Source organism: Aulostomus chinensis, chromosome 7 (assembly GCF_037954235.1).
Source record: "Aulostomus chinensis isolate RoL2024-O1b breed Wild chromosome 7, RoL_Achi_v1.0, whole genome shotgun sequence".
In the NCBI taxonomy this organism is placed as follows: domain Eukaryota; kingdom Metazoa; phylum Chordata; class Actinopteri; order Syngnathiformes; family Aulostomidae; genus Aulostomus; species Aulostomus chinensis.
Window position 1 is genome coordinate 19,492,051 of NC_141326.1, and position 17,004 is coordinate 19,509,054.

Below are 17,004 nucleotides of genomic sequence, written 5' to 3' on the forward strand. Positions count from 1 at the left end.
ATGTCCCCCTAAAATAATCCCCGTCTTGCTCAGGCTTCGGTCTGTTTTATACATTATTGTTGCCATGCTTGGCAAACATCGTTCACAGTTCTGAGTTTTGTTCCAATCTGTGGTAAAATACGAAGAAAAACTGTAAATGATGCTTTGCTGCTATTTAGGACACTCAGGCCTTCATTTCCTGACTTACGCTGACTGACGGGAGCGTTAATAGAAGAATATCCTCTACTTTAATAGGATGGCTTTTATATGATTATGATTGGCACAGCTGGTTGCTAATAATTTGTGCTTGCTTCATCAGCTTTAGATGAGACGTGGCTCCTGGGACACATGGGAATCAGGAAATGATTTTCTTTCTATCTGCAGACAATGATTCATCAACAATAAATAATAACAATTATAATAATAATAAAAACCTGGAATTTGCTGTTGGCTTTCAATCTCTCAGGATGCTGTTCTGTTTATAGTTTGTGTAGGAATGTTATTCATGTTTAAAAGAGATGGATTATTAGTTCAAAATGCTTCTTGATGTGTTAGCATACTTTGAGTGATATTTCACAGTTTCTTCACCATCCGTCTTCATGCCATCATTGTTATCCGGAGTAGCACTGTTGTTCATCCTGATTTGCAATCTGATCTTCCTAAGCAGCATTTTCAGCTAATGGACTCAGGGGAGGTTTGTGATGGCATGCTGGATTTGCAGCGGCATTCTGGGAATGAAAATAAGCTCCGTTATGATGTTTTCTTTTAAAGTATTGGCACGGTAAAAATAGAACCGAGCTCAATGCGTTGTGTTTGATGACAGCAGTCAAAAACCTCACAAAGATGTTTTTATCCAGGGAAGTAAAGATAAAAATGATAACAATAATAAGAAAGAGTAATCAAATTGCACTATGAGCATCTTGATTAGACTTACTGAATATTTCTGCAGCTTTTAGGCTGCGGTAGCTTTCTGAGGCCACCGCAGCTCCAGAGTTTTTTTTCCATGAAGCCGGAAAAAAAAAAAAAAACTCCTAGCATGTAATTTTGTGCTCTTTGGAAAATATTTAGTATCATTATTCCCCTAGAACATCTTTCCAGAATATACAGAGCTACCATTTGAATTGATGAAGGAAAACCTGACTCAGTGAATCAATCGGCTGCATGTAACCAGTTGTGCAATCCTGTTCAGACTGGGGCTTTTATAGATGGAGGGATGCTGGTATCTCTAAAATACACTCTTCAGGGACTATTAAATCATTTGACCTTCCCTAAGCACATTTATACTGTTCACAATCAGTGAGATACATGCATGGATTTCTCTTCTTTGTGATGATATGTGGCAAAACCTTTTTAAGAATGCAACAAAAAAGATAACTCTAAAAAACAGGATTTTCACAGTAAAGAAAGATAAAAAAAAAAAACGCCATCAAAAAATACTTGAATGAGGAAAAGAACGACAAGCATGAGGAGGGTAACAAATGTAACAAACTACTTATTGGAAATTCAGCAGCTTGCGTTGTTTGTTGTTTACATGTTAGTGTTTATTCTTGCATTATAAGTTTCAGTTCTCAAGATCATTTGAAAGCCTCTTATCTTCTTAATACTCCCTTTCACTCAAAAATGCGTGTCTTGTTCCTACAGTTGCATGTTTGATATCCCCTGTGTAGGATGACAGGCGTGCAGGGTTTTTACATTTATAATTTAAAATGAAAATTCTTCTCTGGGAGGTGGATTTACATGCAAGATTTGTGGCATCACAGACATTTGAGAAGCTGATCGTGGTCTAAAATTCATCACGCGCAAATTTAAGATGGAACAAACCACAGAGGATGGAATTTGTTGTGAAGTAACAGTTCAGTATGTGAAATATTTAACAATTCACGCTATCTGGAACGAATTCAGGTTGCACAAACAATGTTGGACACACGTTATAGTATTAGTCAAGATTACTTTTGTGTACTGTAGTACATGCGTAGAGGGGAACGTTTGCATGGCTTTAGCGAGGATACAGACACGCCTCTTACAACATGGACTTTGTTTTGCAGTTAAAAAATACACAAGACAACTGTTGTTCACTCCGACACATCTGAGATACCCGACATGTTGGAATCCTCCTCTGAATCCTCTTTGTATCCTGATTCCATGTCAGGAGACAGCTGAGTAAAACAGGTGCAGCAATCTGCTGAATTCAGGTTCAAATTCACGATCCTACCATCGTCTTAGCTCTCCGACCACGCGAGGGTTTTACAGCCGCCGTGTTTTTGCTGTAAAAATGACTGTTTGCAGGATCAAAACATGAAGCATGTGATTAAATGTAGACACAGAAAAAGGAGCAAAACAGCGCAAGAGAGTTGAATAATCCCATTTTACATGCCAATCCTGAAAATCAATAACCATGAAATAACAGCCCAGAACTCTTAAGCTCAGATGCTGGACAGACTTGGTAGCACAAAATGTCTGCTTGAGCACTTAAATGACAAAGAGCAGCATTTCCAAGTGCTTAATACTGTAACACTGTAATTACTGTAATCTGTGAGGCCTTGAGTGACAACCCACCACGTATATGGAATGTCCGGTTCTCCTCAGTCACTGCCCAGGGAGAAGCTGAGCTTTACTTGGCTGTTGCGCCTGAAATCATGCTTACATTAGAGTGGAGACTTTTAAGATTCTCTGGTGGCTAAAATGTTACTGCAGTAGCGGAACAATGTTGAGGCTCAGTCAAGATGTTCAATGATCTCACGCACTTTGCTCTTTACACCATTTGATATGAAGCGACATTATTCTGACGTGCGTGTGGTTATTTTTCATGACTAATTGCCACTGACACAGAACAGAGAGGGATTACTGAAGGAAGCTTTCCCTCCATGTTCACTGCTCAGCCACTGAGTGAAACTCTGAGAAGTACAGCTCTGCCAAGCTCCTTGTGAAATGCCATCTGAAGATTTCTGCAGACATGGTCCAGATATATATATAGAGAGAACGCCTTGGCTCCTTCAGACGGCACCCCTGGGATTAGATAGCTCCATGCAGGGGCATAATCATTAAGCATAGCAAAGAAAAAAAGGGTGTGTGTGTGTGTGTGTGTGTGTGTGTGTGAGTGTGTGTGTGTGGGGTGGGGGGTGGGGGGGTAGCAGCAGTGGGCTGCAGCCCAAGCTGTAATTCAAACCCGGTTGATGGCCTAGTGCTATTGGGTTGATTCAAAGTTATGCTTCAGTGCATACTGGTAGTCACAAGAACCCAACTGGTATATTAGTGAGCTTAGGTGGATTTTTTTTTAAACCACAACTAGGACATACAGTGTCTTACATGATGGATTGTTGCAAAAAGCCTGTGATACTTGTAGTATCACAGGCTTGTAGTACTTGTTTGACTCATGTAGTTCAGTGTTGTTATAAATCTGTGTGTAAATCACACAGAGGCGTCCTGTACTCAGTTTATTTCATATTAAATTCAGAAAAGTGTGAGTCGACCTTATATATATATTCATATTTTTCACATCTTAATAATGCTTTGAGATGTGTCCAATTAGATCATTACATCCGCCAAGGACGACCTGCTTTTCGGATGGGACTTGTCTGATTGTTAGCAGGATTAGCAAAAGGGATGAAGCCGATTTTCACCTAACGTGACGAAGGGGTGTACTTTGAGCCACAGAAGAAGACGTTAGATTAAGGGGTAGAATAGTCATAGTACCACCTAATGACAACAGGGAATGATACTTTTTTACGCTTTGACTACTCCATCAACTGAGTTCCATCTCAGATTTCATCAGAAACATCTTGAGAACTTGTTGATGGGTGACCGTGAAGACTGCCAGTTATTGTTCAGCAGCGTGACTGCGGCGAGGCGACCAATTTTACGATCGATGAGAAAACTGATCAGATCTTTTCCACACTTCACATATTAAATACGGTCTCGACCAGAATGAGACTAGAAGCTGAATTTGCCACCTAGCGGATGCAGGAAGTGATATTTACACTGCAGTGATCTCATGAGCTAGCTCCATCATGCAAAGTCAAAATATTATCACGTGTCACCACCCTCTCCCGCTACTCAACAACTGCTCACACACACTGTGTCATGCGAGCGCCCGCACAATTAGAAAGATGTTTATACAGCACATCCCATTTCAGTCATACAAAATAAACATCATATCATCTCCATGTTGGAAAACAGTGAGGTGCAAACGAAGTTTTAGATCAAGTCAAATTTGTTTTGACTGTAGCATTGGTTTATGCGTTGTTTAACAAAAAATACTGGGTAATAAGTTTGCTTTATCAGCTGCCCTGAATGGAAATAATTATCATCCAAAAAATGTTCTGAATTTAGCCAAGCACTCACCTTTGTTCTGTGTCCATGTCCTAGGATTATCCCTTTGGAATGACATGCATATGTTTAAGTGCTGGTGGTACGAGGTCATGTTTGAATTCATACATGAGACACCCATCTGCAAAAACAAACTCTCAAAGGCCTTTAAACTATATTTTTTTGCATGAGGGCACAGAGACGAGAGCTCCTTGGTTTTCCAACAAGAATTTTTCACCGATTATTTCTCAGGTATGAAGGTCACATTTTTCAGCTGCAGGTGCTCCGCTGAGGACGAGGAGTATCTGCCAAGTTTTTGTTTCAGTAAAAGTGGATGCTGTTAAATGAAATGATCTGTCATCCTACAGACTGTTAAGACCTGTAATGGATTTCTTACATGCCACAAGTGGATCATCAAACTCTCAGGTCGTGTTTGGGCTTTAGAGGATTCCAGTACATGTTGCGGCTGACATTTAAGGAAACCGTACCGTTTATTTTGATCATTCCTAACTCAAAAGTCTAAAGGTATTTTTAGTGTTCAGAATTTTTTTTTTTTTGCTCTGGTAAATTGGTCAAGTTGAAGTGTAATTTCCAAACTTTGAAAGTAGTGTGCAGGGAGCTATGAGAGAAAACTAGCTGAGCAATGAAGCAAAAATACCCAAAAGTGAAGGCTTCCAGAGCTGCAAAGAAAAATGTGGCTAGAAGTCATTATAGAGGAATATTTGTGGCCTCTGCTGGGCTCCTCCCAGACTGTTTGTTTGTGTTACCCCTACACAGATCGGGACACACAGAGAAGAGAGAATGTCAGCCATATCTGATGCTGCTCAGTCAGCGTAGACGGAAACGGGATGGGGGGAGGGGGGGAGCATTCGAGGGGAACTGTCACGATTCATTTCAAACTCATGCACGACTCACAGAAACCAAAATTAAATTCCCAGAAATGTCAAAAATGACATAGTGCATAGGGTGTGCAAAAAAAAAAAAAACGCAAATGCAATCTCTCTATATTTGTTTGTATAAATCTGTTTATTTGTACACAGAGAGAGTAAATGAATGTTTACCGGCAGCTTGAACCTCTTCCAGTTTGAGATAAGAGATGCTTCCTCAGAGATCCTTCCTTCAGGGCTTTTAGAAGATCTGAAATTGTTGACCTAACCCCCTTTTGCTTTGTCCTTGTTGACTTCTTTTTCCTCCTAATCATTGTTGCTCTTTCTCTCTGACTGTGTGTCTTGCAGCTGTCCAGCATCTTGTTGATAGCCCTCTTTAAATGTTCGCCTTCAATCACTTGCCCCTCATGTCAAAGGGCTAGAAGTTTCCATGTTTGCTCAGAGAGGGAGAATCTTTCATATATGTGTCCATATATGGGCTCTCTGGTATAAGCGAGGTAGAAGGAGACAGAGGAGAGGGCTAAGTTGCGGGGGCCTTTTGTGAGGTCCAAAGACGTACATGATATTTCTTTCCATTCCACAGGGCTATAAAACTTCTTGGTATGCACTTTCAGCTCAGCCACTGTTCTCCCAGTTACAGCCCAGCTTGTCTGAGCAATCAGGAGAACATGAAATGAAACAAGGATGCTGTGCTTGGATGGTTGTTTGAGAGTTTACATGTTTTTAACCATTAAAAATCTCTCAAGATTACTCACACAACAAACTTCACCCAGTGACTGAAGAGTGATCCTCCTCAAAACACGTGCAATGATCTGTTTTTCCTGTACTTTCTCTTTTGTAACAACGAAAAACAAAGGGAGAAGCTCTGTGTCAAGTTCAAGAGTGTGAACTTCAAAACCACAAAAATGACCATGACTTGGCAGCAGGAAAGCCATAATGTGGAGCGTGTGTGAGAATCTATGTTGATGAGACATTCCAGTGTGGTTTTTGAGGGAATTTGAAAGCTTACAGGCTGTAGGTGGGTGGGTCACTGGTCTCCATACCGTGAGGAATGCCCCAAGAGCCCACAGCTCTGCGCCACCTGCATTCTTATACCAAAGCCTGTCTGCAACAGCCTTAACGTTTGATCAGCTGCCGTGACCGGTTTTCAGTCAGGCCTGGGCTGACTGTGGAGTGAGTGAGCAAGATTAAACAGCAAAGTCTGAGTGTGTAGACTTAAGAATAAATAGACATCCATCTGCTGCGGTGGAGTTGATTCCTACCCTGAGGCTTTAGCTCGCTCAGATACCAATGCACAGTCCGATAAGAGGGTAATTATGCTTCAGGGCTGCCTAAAAACACTTTGGGGTCAGTACTCGAATCCTCTACTCAAGTAAATGCAGTAATGCAGTAATAGAAAGGTACAAAAATGTGGCAAAGGTAAAAGTGCTGAGCCTGAGGAAAGGAAAAGAAACAAGAGTAGAATAAGGAAAAAACTTGGATAAGTCTGTGACTATAACTGACAGGGGCCCTCAAAACATGTTAGACAATGTGAAATGTGTCCAATATGACTTACCCAATACTCCCCCCCAGGTAGCACATCACATCTGGAAAGGACACACGAACAACACCAAAGTTTGAAGTTGCTCTTTCATTAAAAAAGCTCAGTACGTCCTCCCTGTCAGAAGTATAAATAAACATAAAAAGGAAACATCCAAAAACCTCCAAACTTAAGTTCAGTATAGCAAATTCAGTTATCCAAATAAACTAGTACCAATTTCCTTTGTAGAAAAAAAGAGTAAATGATTTACCAGCTGTTTCCACTGCCGGCATCTTGCCACATGTTCCCAAACTTTATCTTTGTCTCTTGGCAGAATTCAACATGGCGGTAATAAGAAGGGGCAGCGCAGTGGTGCAGTGGTCAGCACTGTGGCCTCACAGCAAGAAGGTTGTGGGTTCGAGTCCCGGCTCCAGCACGGCATCTTTCTGTGTGGAGTCTGCATGTTCTCCCTGTTCCTGTGTGGGTTCTCTCTGGTACTCCAGCTTCCTCCCACAGTCCAAAGACATCAAGAGGGGACGAGGCTGATTGATACTCTAAATTGACCGTAGGTGTGACTGTGAGTGTGAATGGTTGTCTGTCTCTATGTGTTGGCCCTGCGATGGACTGGTGACCTGTCCAGGGTGAACCCTGCCACTCACCTGAAGGCTGCTGGGATAGGCTCCAGCCCCCCATGACCCTTAAAAAAATAAGATGTAGAAAATGGATGGATGGATGGAAAATAACAAGGACCTCTTTTTCTTCTTCTCTCTTTCTTACAGCCATGCACAACCTTGCCTATACTGCCATCCACCAATGAAAATATGCATTTCCAAGTCAAATGTAAATGAGATGATTTCCTCTGTTTAAAGACGTTCCCAAAGTTTTCTTGAAAATTCCCTTGATGATAAAATGCAAACCTATCAACTGTAGGGAGGGAGCAGCGACCCACGCAGCCTCCCTGCAAAGAAACACATTTGTTTCTGCAATCTCATTCTTTTGGTCAATGTTCAAAGCTTGTGACCATAGTTGAGCATTAATCAACTGGTAAACTGAGAGTTTCCTCCTTTTGGCTCATACTGAGGAAGTCAGGAATCCCTTAATGGGGGTTGGTTGATTCAAATACTAACAAATTGTAGCTTTAGGTAAATGAACCTACCACTAGAAAGGGGAAAAGGAAGTCGCCAGGCATGGGGGGTTAGAGGGCCCTGCACAAACACGGGCCCACAAATAGGTTAGAACATAACACTACATGGTTGGTGGAGTCCAATTATTTGTTATCGTGGGGATCACCATCTCTGACAGCAACCCAGCAGACAAGAGTACCGTCCGTGTCACACAGTAATGACAGAGGGATCATTTGGGGTGTCACTACACCAAAATCCATTCAAGAAATTTTGTAACAGCATTGAGAAAAATCTGCTGAACATTAAGAAACAGTGAGTGTTTATTCAGCTTTAGCTCAGGGTGTGGAGGCCACAGGTTTGAGAGACGAGCCAAGTCATTTTTTTCTTCTTCTTTGCAGCAATGTATGTAGCTCGCCATCTAACAAGTGTTGAGCAAAGTTTCCTTATTAAGACTGAGGGTTTAGATGGATGAGTGTTGCATTTCACCCTTGACAATTTAAATCCTCTGAGACACTGCAGATCAGTTCCAGTCGGCCGCACGGTCTGACACAGATGGTTCCCCTGTTCCACTGCTCGTTCTCAGCACTGTTTCAGGTATGAGCAAAATGAAGAAAGAAAAAACAATCCTGTGAAGAGCATGACTTTGGAGGAGCGGTGTCAAATGATAATGTTTAATAGATATTCCTCCTGTTACTTGTGGAGTTATCCAAATTTAGCTCAAGAGGTTTAAAGTCTCAGCTCTGTCCCAATATAGCCCTGCTGTCATTGCTGACTGAGAAATACTGCGGCATCCTTACATGATGGCTAAAGGAGCTGCAGTGCCGTCATAAGAGATGGACGGCAAAATGTCATCAGGAGAGGATGGACTCTCTGAAGGTGACTGCAACTGACTCATACAGTCCTAAAAGGCCTGCTATCTAACGGTTAATTTCTCACTTCTCTTAGCATTACATAAGATCCAGAATGTGGAACGCATCCTGCAATTTAACATTTGGAAATATCACTTTTATGATATTTGGCTGGTTAGTTGCAGACCAAGCTGGGATTTTTTTTTTCATTTCTCATGGAAAAGTTTTTTTTTTGTCATCTCATCCTCCTTGCATGCTCTTAGTATGATTTCCGCCTCATAAATGCTGTGACATTAAAGCAAGCAGCAGGTCATTTAGAGCAATGTCACAGTAACCCCTGATGAAATGAGAGAACATGACGAGTTCAGGAGCCATCCCTGCTGGCTGTTTACTATTCTCAATAAATCAGAGGTTGGATAGGGTATGGAGCTGATACACTGGAAGAACCCAGCTGATGACCTAAAATAGTCATGAGCTCCAGACCTGAATAAAACACCCTCTTCGATTCATCAGCTGCTGTCTCGCACGTTTATGTTAGAGAGCACTGCTTCTCCCAGCAGATAGGAGGGCGGAATGCGCGCACGAGTAAACAGCAAGCATCCTCTCAACACAATGACCTCACTCACGTTGGTGAAGCCACACTGTAAGTCACTACAATATCCCATGATGTTATAACTCCCAGCGCCTTCACAGCAATGCAGGCGCGTCTACGTTTCGTCACTGTTAAACTTGACACAGGCGCCTACCGAGCACGAGGAATCCTGCTGAGACCAACGTGGACATTTCTGGGGGGTTTTGGTTATTTTTTTTTCTCCTTCCTCTCTCTGCCACACCATGTTTGGGTGTGGAACTTCCTGACTAAATGGACTAAAGCCAAACATGAACAGGCATTTAAACTATGAAGAATGCTGGTTTCCACTCTCAAATCAGCTGAGGAAGTCTTGGCTTGCTGTGGCACATGCTGCTAATGGTATTAACAAAAACCATCTTTCAGTTACATCATAATGGATTTTGTTAATCCCAACACAGTTAAACCACAAAAATTCCCTTTTTTGCAACTGCCTCAAACAAGTAAGAATCGGAATGTTGACATAACATCGAGGGATATAAAGGTTCTCTGTTTTTTTTTTAAACAGATGTATAGTCTCAAACTGCCTAGCCAAACACCAAGACTGTGGAGGTTTGAAAGCACCCTGACTACCATTTTTAGGGGGTACAAAATTGTTTGCAACACTGGATAAAATCCGTTCTAGCAAATATAAGAAGTCTAAGCAGATATGGACACGTGTTGAAGACATGCACACAAATAAAGGCTATAAATATTTCAGTTTTAACTGATTTTTTAAAAAATCCTCAATTTGACCATTGATAAAAGAGTTATTTTTTTATGTGATATAAAACTGTCAAGTGTTGTACTGCAATACTCAACCAATATTGTGGCATTTTCCCTTAACAACCTAAATATAGTCAATAACGGGCCAAACCACTGATACACGTAGGAAGTATTATGAATATGGTATAAGACGTGGCTTCTCTCCTGTACTCTTTTTTTGTTATTCAAAATGGAAAATATAAACATTTATGGATTTTTCTGAACAATAAGCACATAAGCTGAGCATTTGTTGTTGCTCAACTGCAGCTTAAACACAGTGCAGCTCAATGCTGGACGATGCCAGTGGAGAGTTGACCCAGTAACCACAGGTTAACTTGGCGTCAGTTTGAGAACTTGAGCTTGGAACAAAGCTTGAACTAAATGTCTCCCAGGCTGTGAGGATTAGTAGCAAACCAAAAAAAAGAAAAAAAGAAAAAAGTTTGGGATCTGTTTTTGGAGCAAATCTTCCGACAGCAAATAAAAGACATTTAGGATGCCAGGGACTCATGACTGCATGATGATGATTGATTCATTGAAAGTCTTATGTTGAGTGAACTTCTCTTGTACAGGATTTTTTTTTCTTCTCTTAAACATTAAAATTCAAGCTGGTGGTTTTGGAGAAGTTTCTCCACACATCATCACTTTGTAACAATAGCCGTCTTTGAGGCTGAGGAGGTTAATAACAAACGTCACGGTGTAACAGATCAGACATCAAACCAAGTGCCGCCAAGGATACAGATATGGGTCAAACGAGCACAGAGCGAGGTGAGTCCACAGGAAACCTTAAACCCTAAAATACATTTTTAATTGTATATTCCTATTTTTATAGTGCATGACCAATGTACTATTTTGCCATATTGAAACGTGACATAAATATTCTCTAAATGCACAGAAACTTAATTACATCTATAAGAGTGATGCTAATTAGCCTGCAATCACGGCGTTCATGACAATAAGATTAAGGACTCAACCAGACCACAGGCTCTGTTTAACATCAATTATCTACTGGGGTTTTACTAGCTAACCAGACAAACATCCCCTCTGGACCGGTGAGGGAGGGAGACGTAGCGAGGGTGAGTAGTAGACAGGCACTCCCAGTTAAACACATGGCTTCCCCTCTCCTCTGTGTCTGTCTGGCCTTGCACGAGACCAAAACAGTCAAACAGCCAAATATGGTGTTGATTAGGACATCTCAGTTTATTGTCCTCCCCACCATCATTTATAAACTCTGGAACCATGTGTGTTTTGTCACATGAGCAAAAAATATGCCAAGATAATCCCAAAAAAAAAAGTTAGGTTTTTTTTCAGGAAAATTAATTCCTTTTCTTATCAGTAAGAGAGTTTTAGCAGTTTTTGCTTTAAGAGACTATGTAACCCAGAGACTGTGAACTCTCATTCCTGACCAAAACATCTAAATGGGGATCAGTGCATACTTCAAGGTCTGGTCTGTGAACAAAGAAGAGGAAGAAGAAGAAGAAGAAGAAAAAAAAAAAAGCACATCCACTATGTCCATATTTGGTCCGACTAAATTTGCCAATCCTTCCACCACAGCACATTTCTCCAAACATCCACTGACTGAACTTTGTGTGATAATACTGACATCTGCTGGTAAGAATGTAGAACGACTTCGTTTTCTTCCTGGAGCTATATAACACTTCACTCAACAGGATGCAAAAAGTATGGAAATGCAAGAAATATTTGTTTGAAATTCTTTATTTTTTGGTGGATACAAAAAATACTTTTGTGACCAGATAAATATCATACATACAGCATCAAACCGTAAAACTAATGCAGTCTTGTTAAAGAAAGCACAACACCTATTCATAACACAGCTAGTAACTTTCCATTTGTGTTAATACTCAGACAAATTGGACAATATATCTCAGGGTAATTTTTACATTTGTCGATAAAAAGTTGATCTTTTTTTTTTTATAGTGGTTAGACAATGACGCAAGGAAACAAGAAATGCATTTAACATTTAACTCGGTGTAATGAATCTCTGCAGTTTGTCAACTCAAATTGCCACATGCTCGAGGAATGCAGTCTAGTGTTAGTATTCCATTGTGGTCTCTAAATCCTAAGGTATCCACAGATGCCCTTTAATAGCGATGGAGCATTGTAGGCAGATAGGCCACCAGCAAAGGCATTGTATTGTATGGCAAAGGACTAGGTGACAGCATAGTAAGACCCTCATGGGGATTCGACTGGCATGTTCTGATCCAGAGAGAACAAGGCTCAGGCTCCAACTCAACCTGATCTCGAGTAAGGCACTAGTACACGATGCAGATCAGACACTGGTGTGGACAGACTGAGCAGATGATCTGCTTAAAATTTCCAATATACGTGGATATATGAAAAAAAGTGTTTCCTAAATCGGAACGTTCTTTTTCGTTTCTAGAAGAATGTCATACATGTAACACAGCGGAAGCTTTAAATATGCCTTCTTCAGTGTGTAAAGTTTTGAGAAACTTCAGTGCATCCAGTTTCATTCAAGAGCCTCAAGTGAAATATCCTCACCAGTAACAGCGCAGACTCTTCTTTTTAATGATTCAGTGTCATGTATTGCTATAGACAGTCAGTCTAAAATGAAAATGCCTTTACCGTGACAGGGCAGTGATGAGCGGAGAGAACTGTACACGTGACTGGAAGAAAAACAAACTCTGGCCAGTGTTCATGAGAAAAAGGGAGGGAGGAGGTACACAAAACAATGAAGAAGAGGAAGCTCTGGTTGGGGTACACAAAGCAGCATGACATATTTGGTCACATTAAATCATCTGAATAACCCAGATAAAACCTATTTCTTGATTAAGAAAAACTACTTTCTTTCAAAATATCAGTCGAGAATAAATATTTGTACGTCTTGGCCAGTTTGTTTTATTTCAACATTGTCGTTTAAGACAATGAGAACCCTTCATTGCTTGGCATTAAACTGGACTACGATTAATCAGAATTCTTAATTTCTAAAGATTTACTGGCAAATCTAAAGTTCACATTTCCATTAGTAAAATACAAGTGCCTTTCTTCTACACTACTCTATTGGTTAGTAGCTTCATTGATATGTATAGACATTATGATGCATGCAAGCCGGTGGTGAAATGACACATCCCCTTCCTGCCTGTTTTTGAGGTTCTTCAATATCAAGGTGAAGCTATAGACCCTTAGGCTTGTCCTGCCGTCCAACCATCATCACTTCATTTCTATTTGCTCGACACCTTTCAACAATTAGAAAACATTCAATGACGATTATAGAGGATTTCTGCATTCTTCAGTTCATTATTGTAATGCTCATGATGCAGTGAGACACTCACAAAGCAATGATAAGTTTATCACACAACTTGTCTCAACTTGCTTATAGTGAAACCTGTAATAACTTTCTCCATAATAAAGTCTGAATGTCAATGCCATTCACTGACAGGTACATACGCAGGTCACACACACGCGTGCGCGCACACACACACACACACACACACATACACGCAGACATATACACAAAAGAGCACAGGCACTTGTTTTTCTCACCAAATAGGCCTGTTTCAAGTGCTGTATATTCTTCGGTTACATGAAAGTAAAGCAGCCATCGGCAGCGTCTGCCCTTGTAGAAGGGTCTCATCAGCACGGTGCACATCCAGCACGTGCAGCCAATCAACCCTCATCCTCCCGCAGCTCGCTGGGCAAGAACTTGTACTGCTGCTGTCGGATCTGAGCCAGCTTCTTGCGGGCTTCCTCCAATTCACGCTCCTTCCTCAGCATCTCCTCCTGAGCGGCAATGATCTGTGGAGAAGGAGAACAGCTGACAGAACAGTATCTTCCCCTCATCATAAGCCCATTCCAGAGGACAGCTGGATGTGACAAACCAGTGGCAGCACATGGTACAGCCTGTTAACTCCTAATACAACACACACACACACACACACACACACAAACACACACACACACAACAGCAGCAGTAAAGTGCTATTTCATATTTTCAGGGGTTTGGAAAAAAAAAATGAAATGCCACAATGCTACTTTGTAAACTCTGCTTCTTCCTGTGGGCGTCGTCCAGTGTGATTTCCTGCTTCTGTGATTTGCCTCCACTGTGTGATGTTGAGTTCTCTGAAAGCTGACTGTAGTTTTTCTTGGATCGATTGCACTATCCCCATTAATGAATGAGACAGCCAGCTTTTCCGCTGCAGTGCTGGGTTTGGTCTGAATTCAGCCTTAGTCAGAAGGAAAAACAGACCCACTGATGTCTAGCCGGGATGCAGCACTGACTAAGACAAACGAAAAGCTTCCAGTTGAAACTCAGAGCTTCATCGGTTCCTGTCTGCTTTGACACAAAGATGGTTAACATATTTGAGAAATGTGGTATTTTGTAGCTGTGGGTTTCATGTAAATGACTGTGGCATTCACTCGAGGCGCAAGTATTCAGAGAAAAGGGTAAACAACACAAGATGGGGGAGTCATTCCTTTGTCTTACCTGAGCTATGCCTCCCACAAATTTGGTCTTCACCACCACACTGTCATCTTCAGTCTTGTCAAACGCTGCCTTCTGTGCTGCCCTCACAAGGTTATCTGAAGCTCGCTTCACTGCATTGCCAGCCGCCTTTAGCAGGGTCCACAATTAGCATACAGACATCCAATTGACTTCCACAGATATGTACAACTAAGGCATCACTACTACCTGTAGTCTCCTCATAGCTTCAGAATCCTGGTCAGCCTTCACTTTGCAGGCCACCAGCAGCTGAGCTGTGGAGGCTGCAACTTGTTTAGCTGAAGAGATGAGCTTCTCCTCGCTAGCGTGGCCCTGCACGGAGGCGTTAGCCGCCTCACACAGGTTACTGGTGGCTGCAGCTACCATTCGCGCCTATCACAAACAAAAATTAAAGCAAGCTCATGATTGGGTTAGTTCATCTAGAACACACGTTTGTAAATTAGGAAGTAACACTTAAAGCCACTTACAGCTGAGATGAGACCTTGGGACCACTGGCCATCATCCACTGCATTGGCTATATTGGACCCGACCTGTGATTGTGTAAAAAAAAAAGAAAGAAAGAAAGATGCCACTGCACTGCTGTGTGTCACATGATAATAAATAGTTATCTTGAACCTGTTTAGCATACACGCATGGACTGACCTTGCCTTGTGCCACCAGCTCTCTTTGAGCCGCTGATGCAGATTTAACAAGGGCGCTAGTTGCGGCAGCTATGGACTTAGCTGCTTCAAGAATCTGCTCCTCGAAGTCCAGCGTCTCATCTGCCTGCTGGAGGTAGAAGAACATACGAAGTTAGATTGAAAACTGCATGTATATTCCACAGGTTTCACCTTCAAAGGGCAGGAAGCAGTTTGAGCAATGCTTAAACATGATACTGGATTAAGGGTTAATGATGCAAGAGCAGTAGTGCTAATAAGGCCTAAAGTACTTTCCACCAGTATATAACAATGCCTAATGACATCATTAGCGTCAAAGCTAACGGTTACTGTTGGCAATGGGTCGATGAGTGTCCTAGCAACTGAAGCAAGCAGCAGCAGCGACAGTGTTTGCTGGTGGTCCGATGGAGACGGCCGAGGCTCCACAAAAACTCAACAGGTTCCTGCTGCACAGAACTCTTTTCAGCAGCAAAATATCTTCCAATCACATCGAAAAAGGTAAACCAGCCATTGAAATCTGCTAAAACTGTGTTTGAGGGGATTCTTTAAGACTTTCAAGATCTGCCGTTGCTGTCTTGTAGTGTCCTACAGTAATGAATCAGCATCATTACGGTCAAAGGCAGATGGCCGCTAACCCAATCTGAGATTTTCCTCTGCACTCAAGCAATTAAGTTGTTTCTGTGAATGTATAAAGTATTTTAGGACTGCGTGAGTAAAATTATGTGACAACATAACAACTGCAGTGCCAATAATAGAAATACAGCAGCCTGCATATTAAATACTTTAGTGACTCATCTGACTATCCGTTAAAATTCTGACAAGACAAAAAATGAAAAATAATATCTATGACTATATGATTTTTTTTTTAACAAAAAAAACAACAACAACTGTCCAACTGTATTTTGTGTTTATTGTGCCCCCAATATGATGGCCTATACTGGAAAGCAATTCAGAGGGATAAATATTCATTTATTCATAAACGTCATAACTGACTGGAACAAGTACACAAAAATACTACTCAGTTGTTACTTGTCCTCAGTAACAACCTCCTTCAGTGTCCTCGGTGGCCCTGAGCATCACCTTTAACATTCAACTTTATCTTCCGCGCAGTCGAAAAATGCAGATTCCCCCCCAACACGTCACAGAACCTGAACTAAACACCAGCATGTGTATTACTGTGCATCAGTTCAGGAACAGTTAACAAACAACCATCTCTGCATGAGCAGTCAACAGCACGTGACTGACCACACATCTCCATAAACATATAAGGCACAGGTGGCTGGAGACAGGGCGGGACACTGTAGGAATATGTTTGATATATAGTTGGACTGAATAACAACCTAATATATCAAACATATCAGACAGAGCCCTGCAGAGAAGGCTTCCAGGCCTACAACGGCTCAGAGAGGGCGGGAGGCAGGGAAGCATGCTAGGGCAGGAGACCCCCCCTCCCCAACCACATACAAACACACACACACACACACTCCACATACACACACCATACATCTCTCCCCTCAGTGTGGGAGGGATGAAGGAGCAGGGAGGAGAGGAAGTAGAGAAGATATAAAAAACACGATTAAGTCAATTTTGAGGAGGCTCATTTCCCCTACAAATTATACAGCATGCGGTGCGCTACTTCGTTAACTCTGTCACAGATCTTTCTATAAAAATGTTTTATCTGGGTTTCTTGACTTTAGTTGCTCGAACGTATGATCTGCTTTCTAAATGTTGGCGACAGCTGATACAAATTGAACTGCTGTTACACAAGGAAAACATGGCCCCTGTATTTGGTAAGGTTCGCATCCTACTAGAGCACTAGAGGGAGACACTGACATCTGAA

At 41.6% G+C, this 17,004-nt stretch overlaps 1 protein-coding gene across 2 annotated transcripts in view; it reads right to left on the reverse strand.

Annotated features, from left to right (window-relative positions):
- Positions 1 to 11,757: 11,757 nt before the first annotated feature.
- tln2b (talin 2b) overlaps positions 11,758 to 17,004 on the reverse strand; it is an 82,053-nt gene continuing 76,806 nt past the window's right edge. For both annotated transcript variants that reach the window (XM_086209019.1, XM_086209018.1), the window contains exons 53-57: positions 15,151 to 15,276; positions 14,976 to 15,038; positions 14,698 to 14,880; positions 14,494 to 14,619; positions 11,758 to 13,805 (exon numbers count right to left, since the gene is read on the reverse strand). In XM_086209019.1, coding sequence (XP_086065145.1) covers positions 13,677 to 13,805; positions 14,494 to 14,619; positions 14,698 to 14,880; positions 14,976 to 15,038; positions 15,151 to 15,276 — 627 coding nt within the window. In that variant the 3' untranslated portion in view covers positions 11,758 to 13,676. The remainder of the gene's footprint in view (positions 13,806 to 14,493; positions 14,620 to 14,697; positions 14,881 to 14,975; positions 15,039 to 15,150; positions 15,277 to 17,004) is intronic.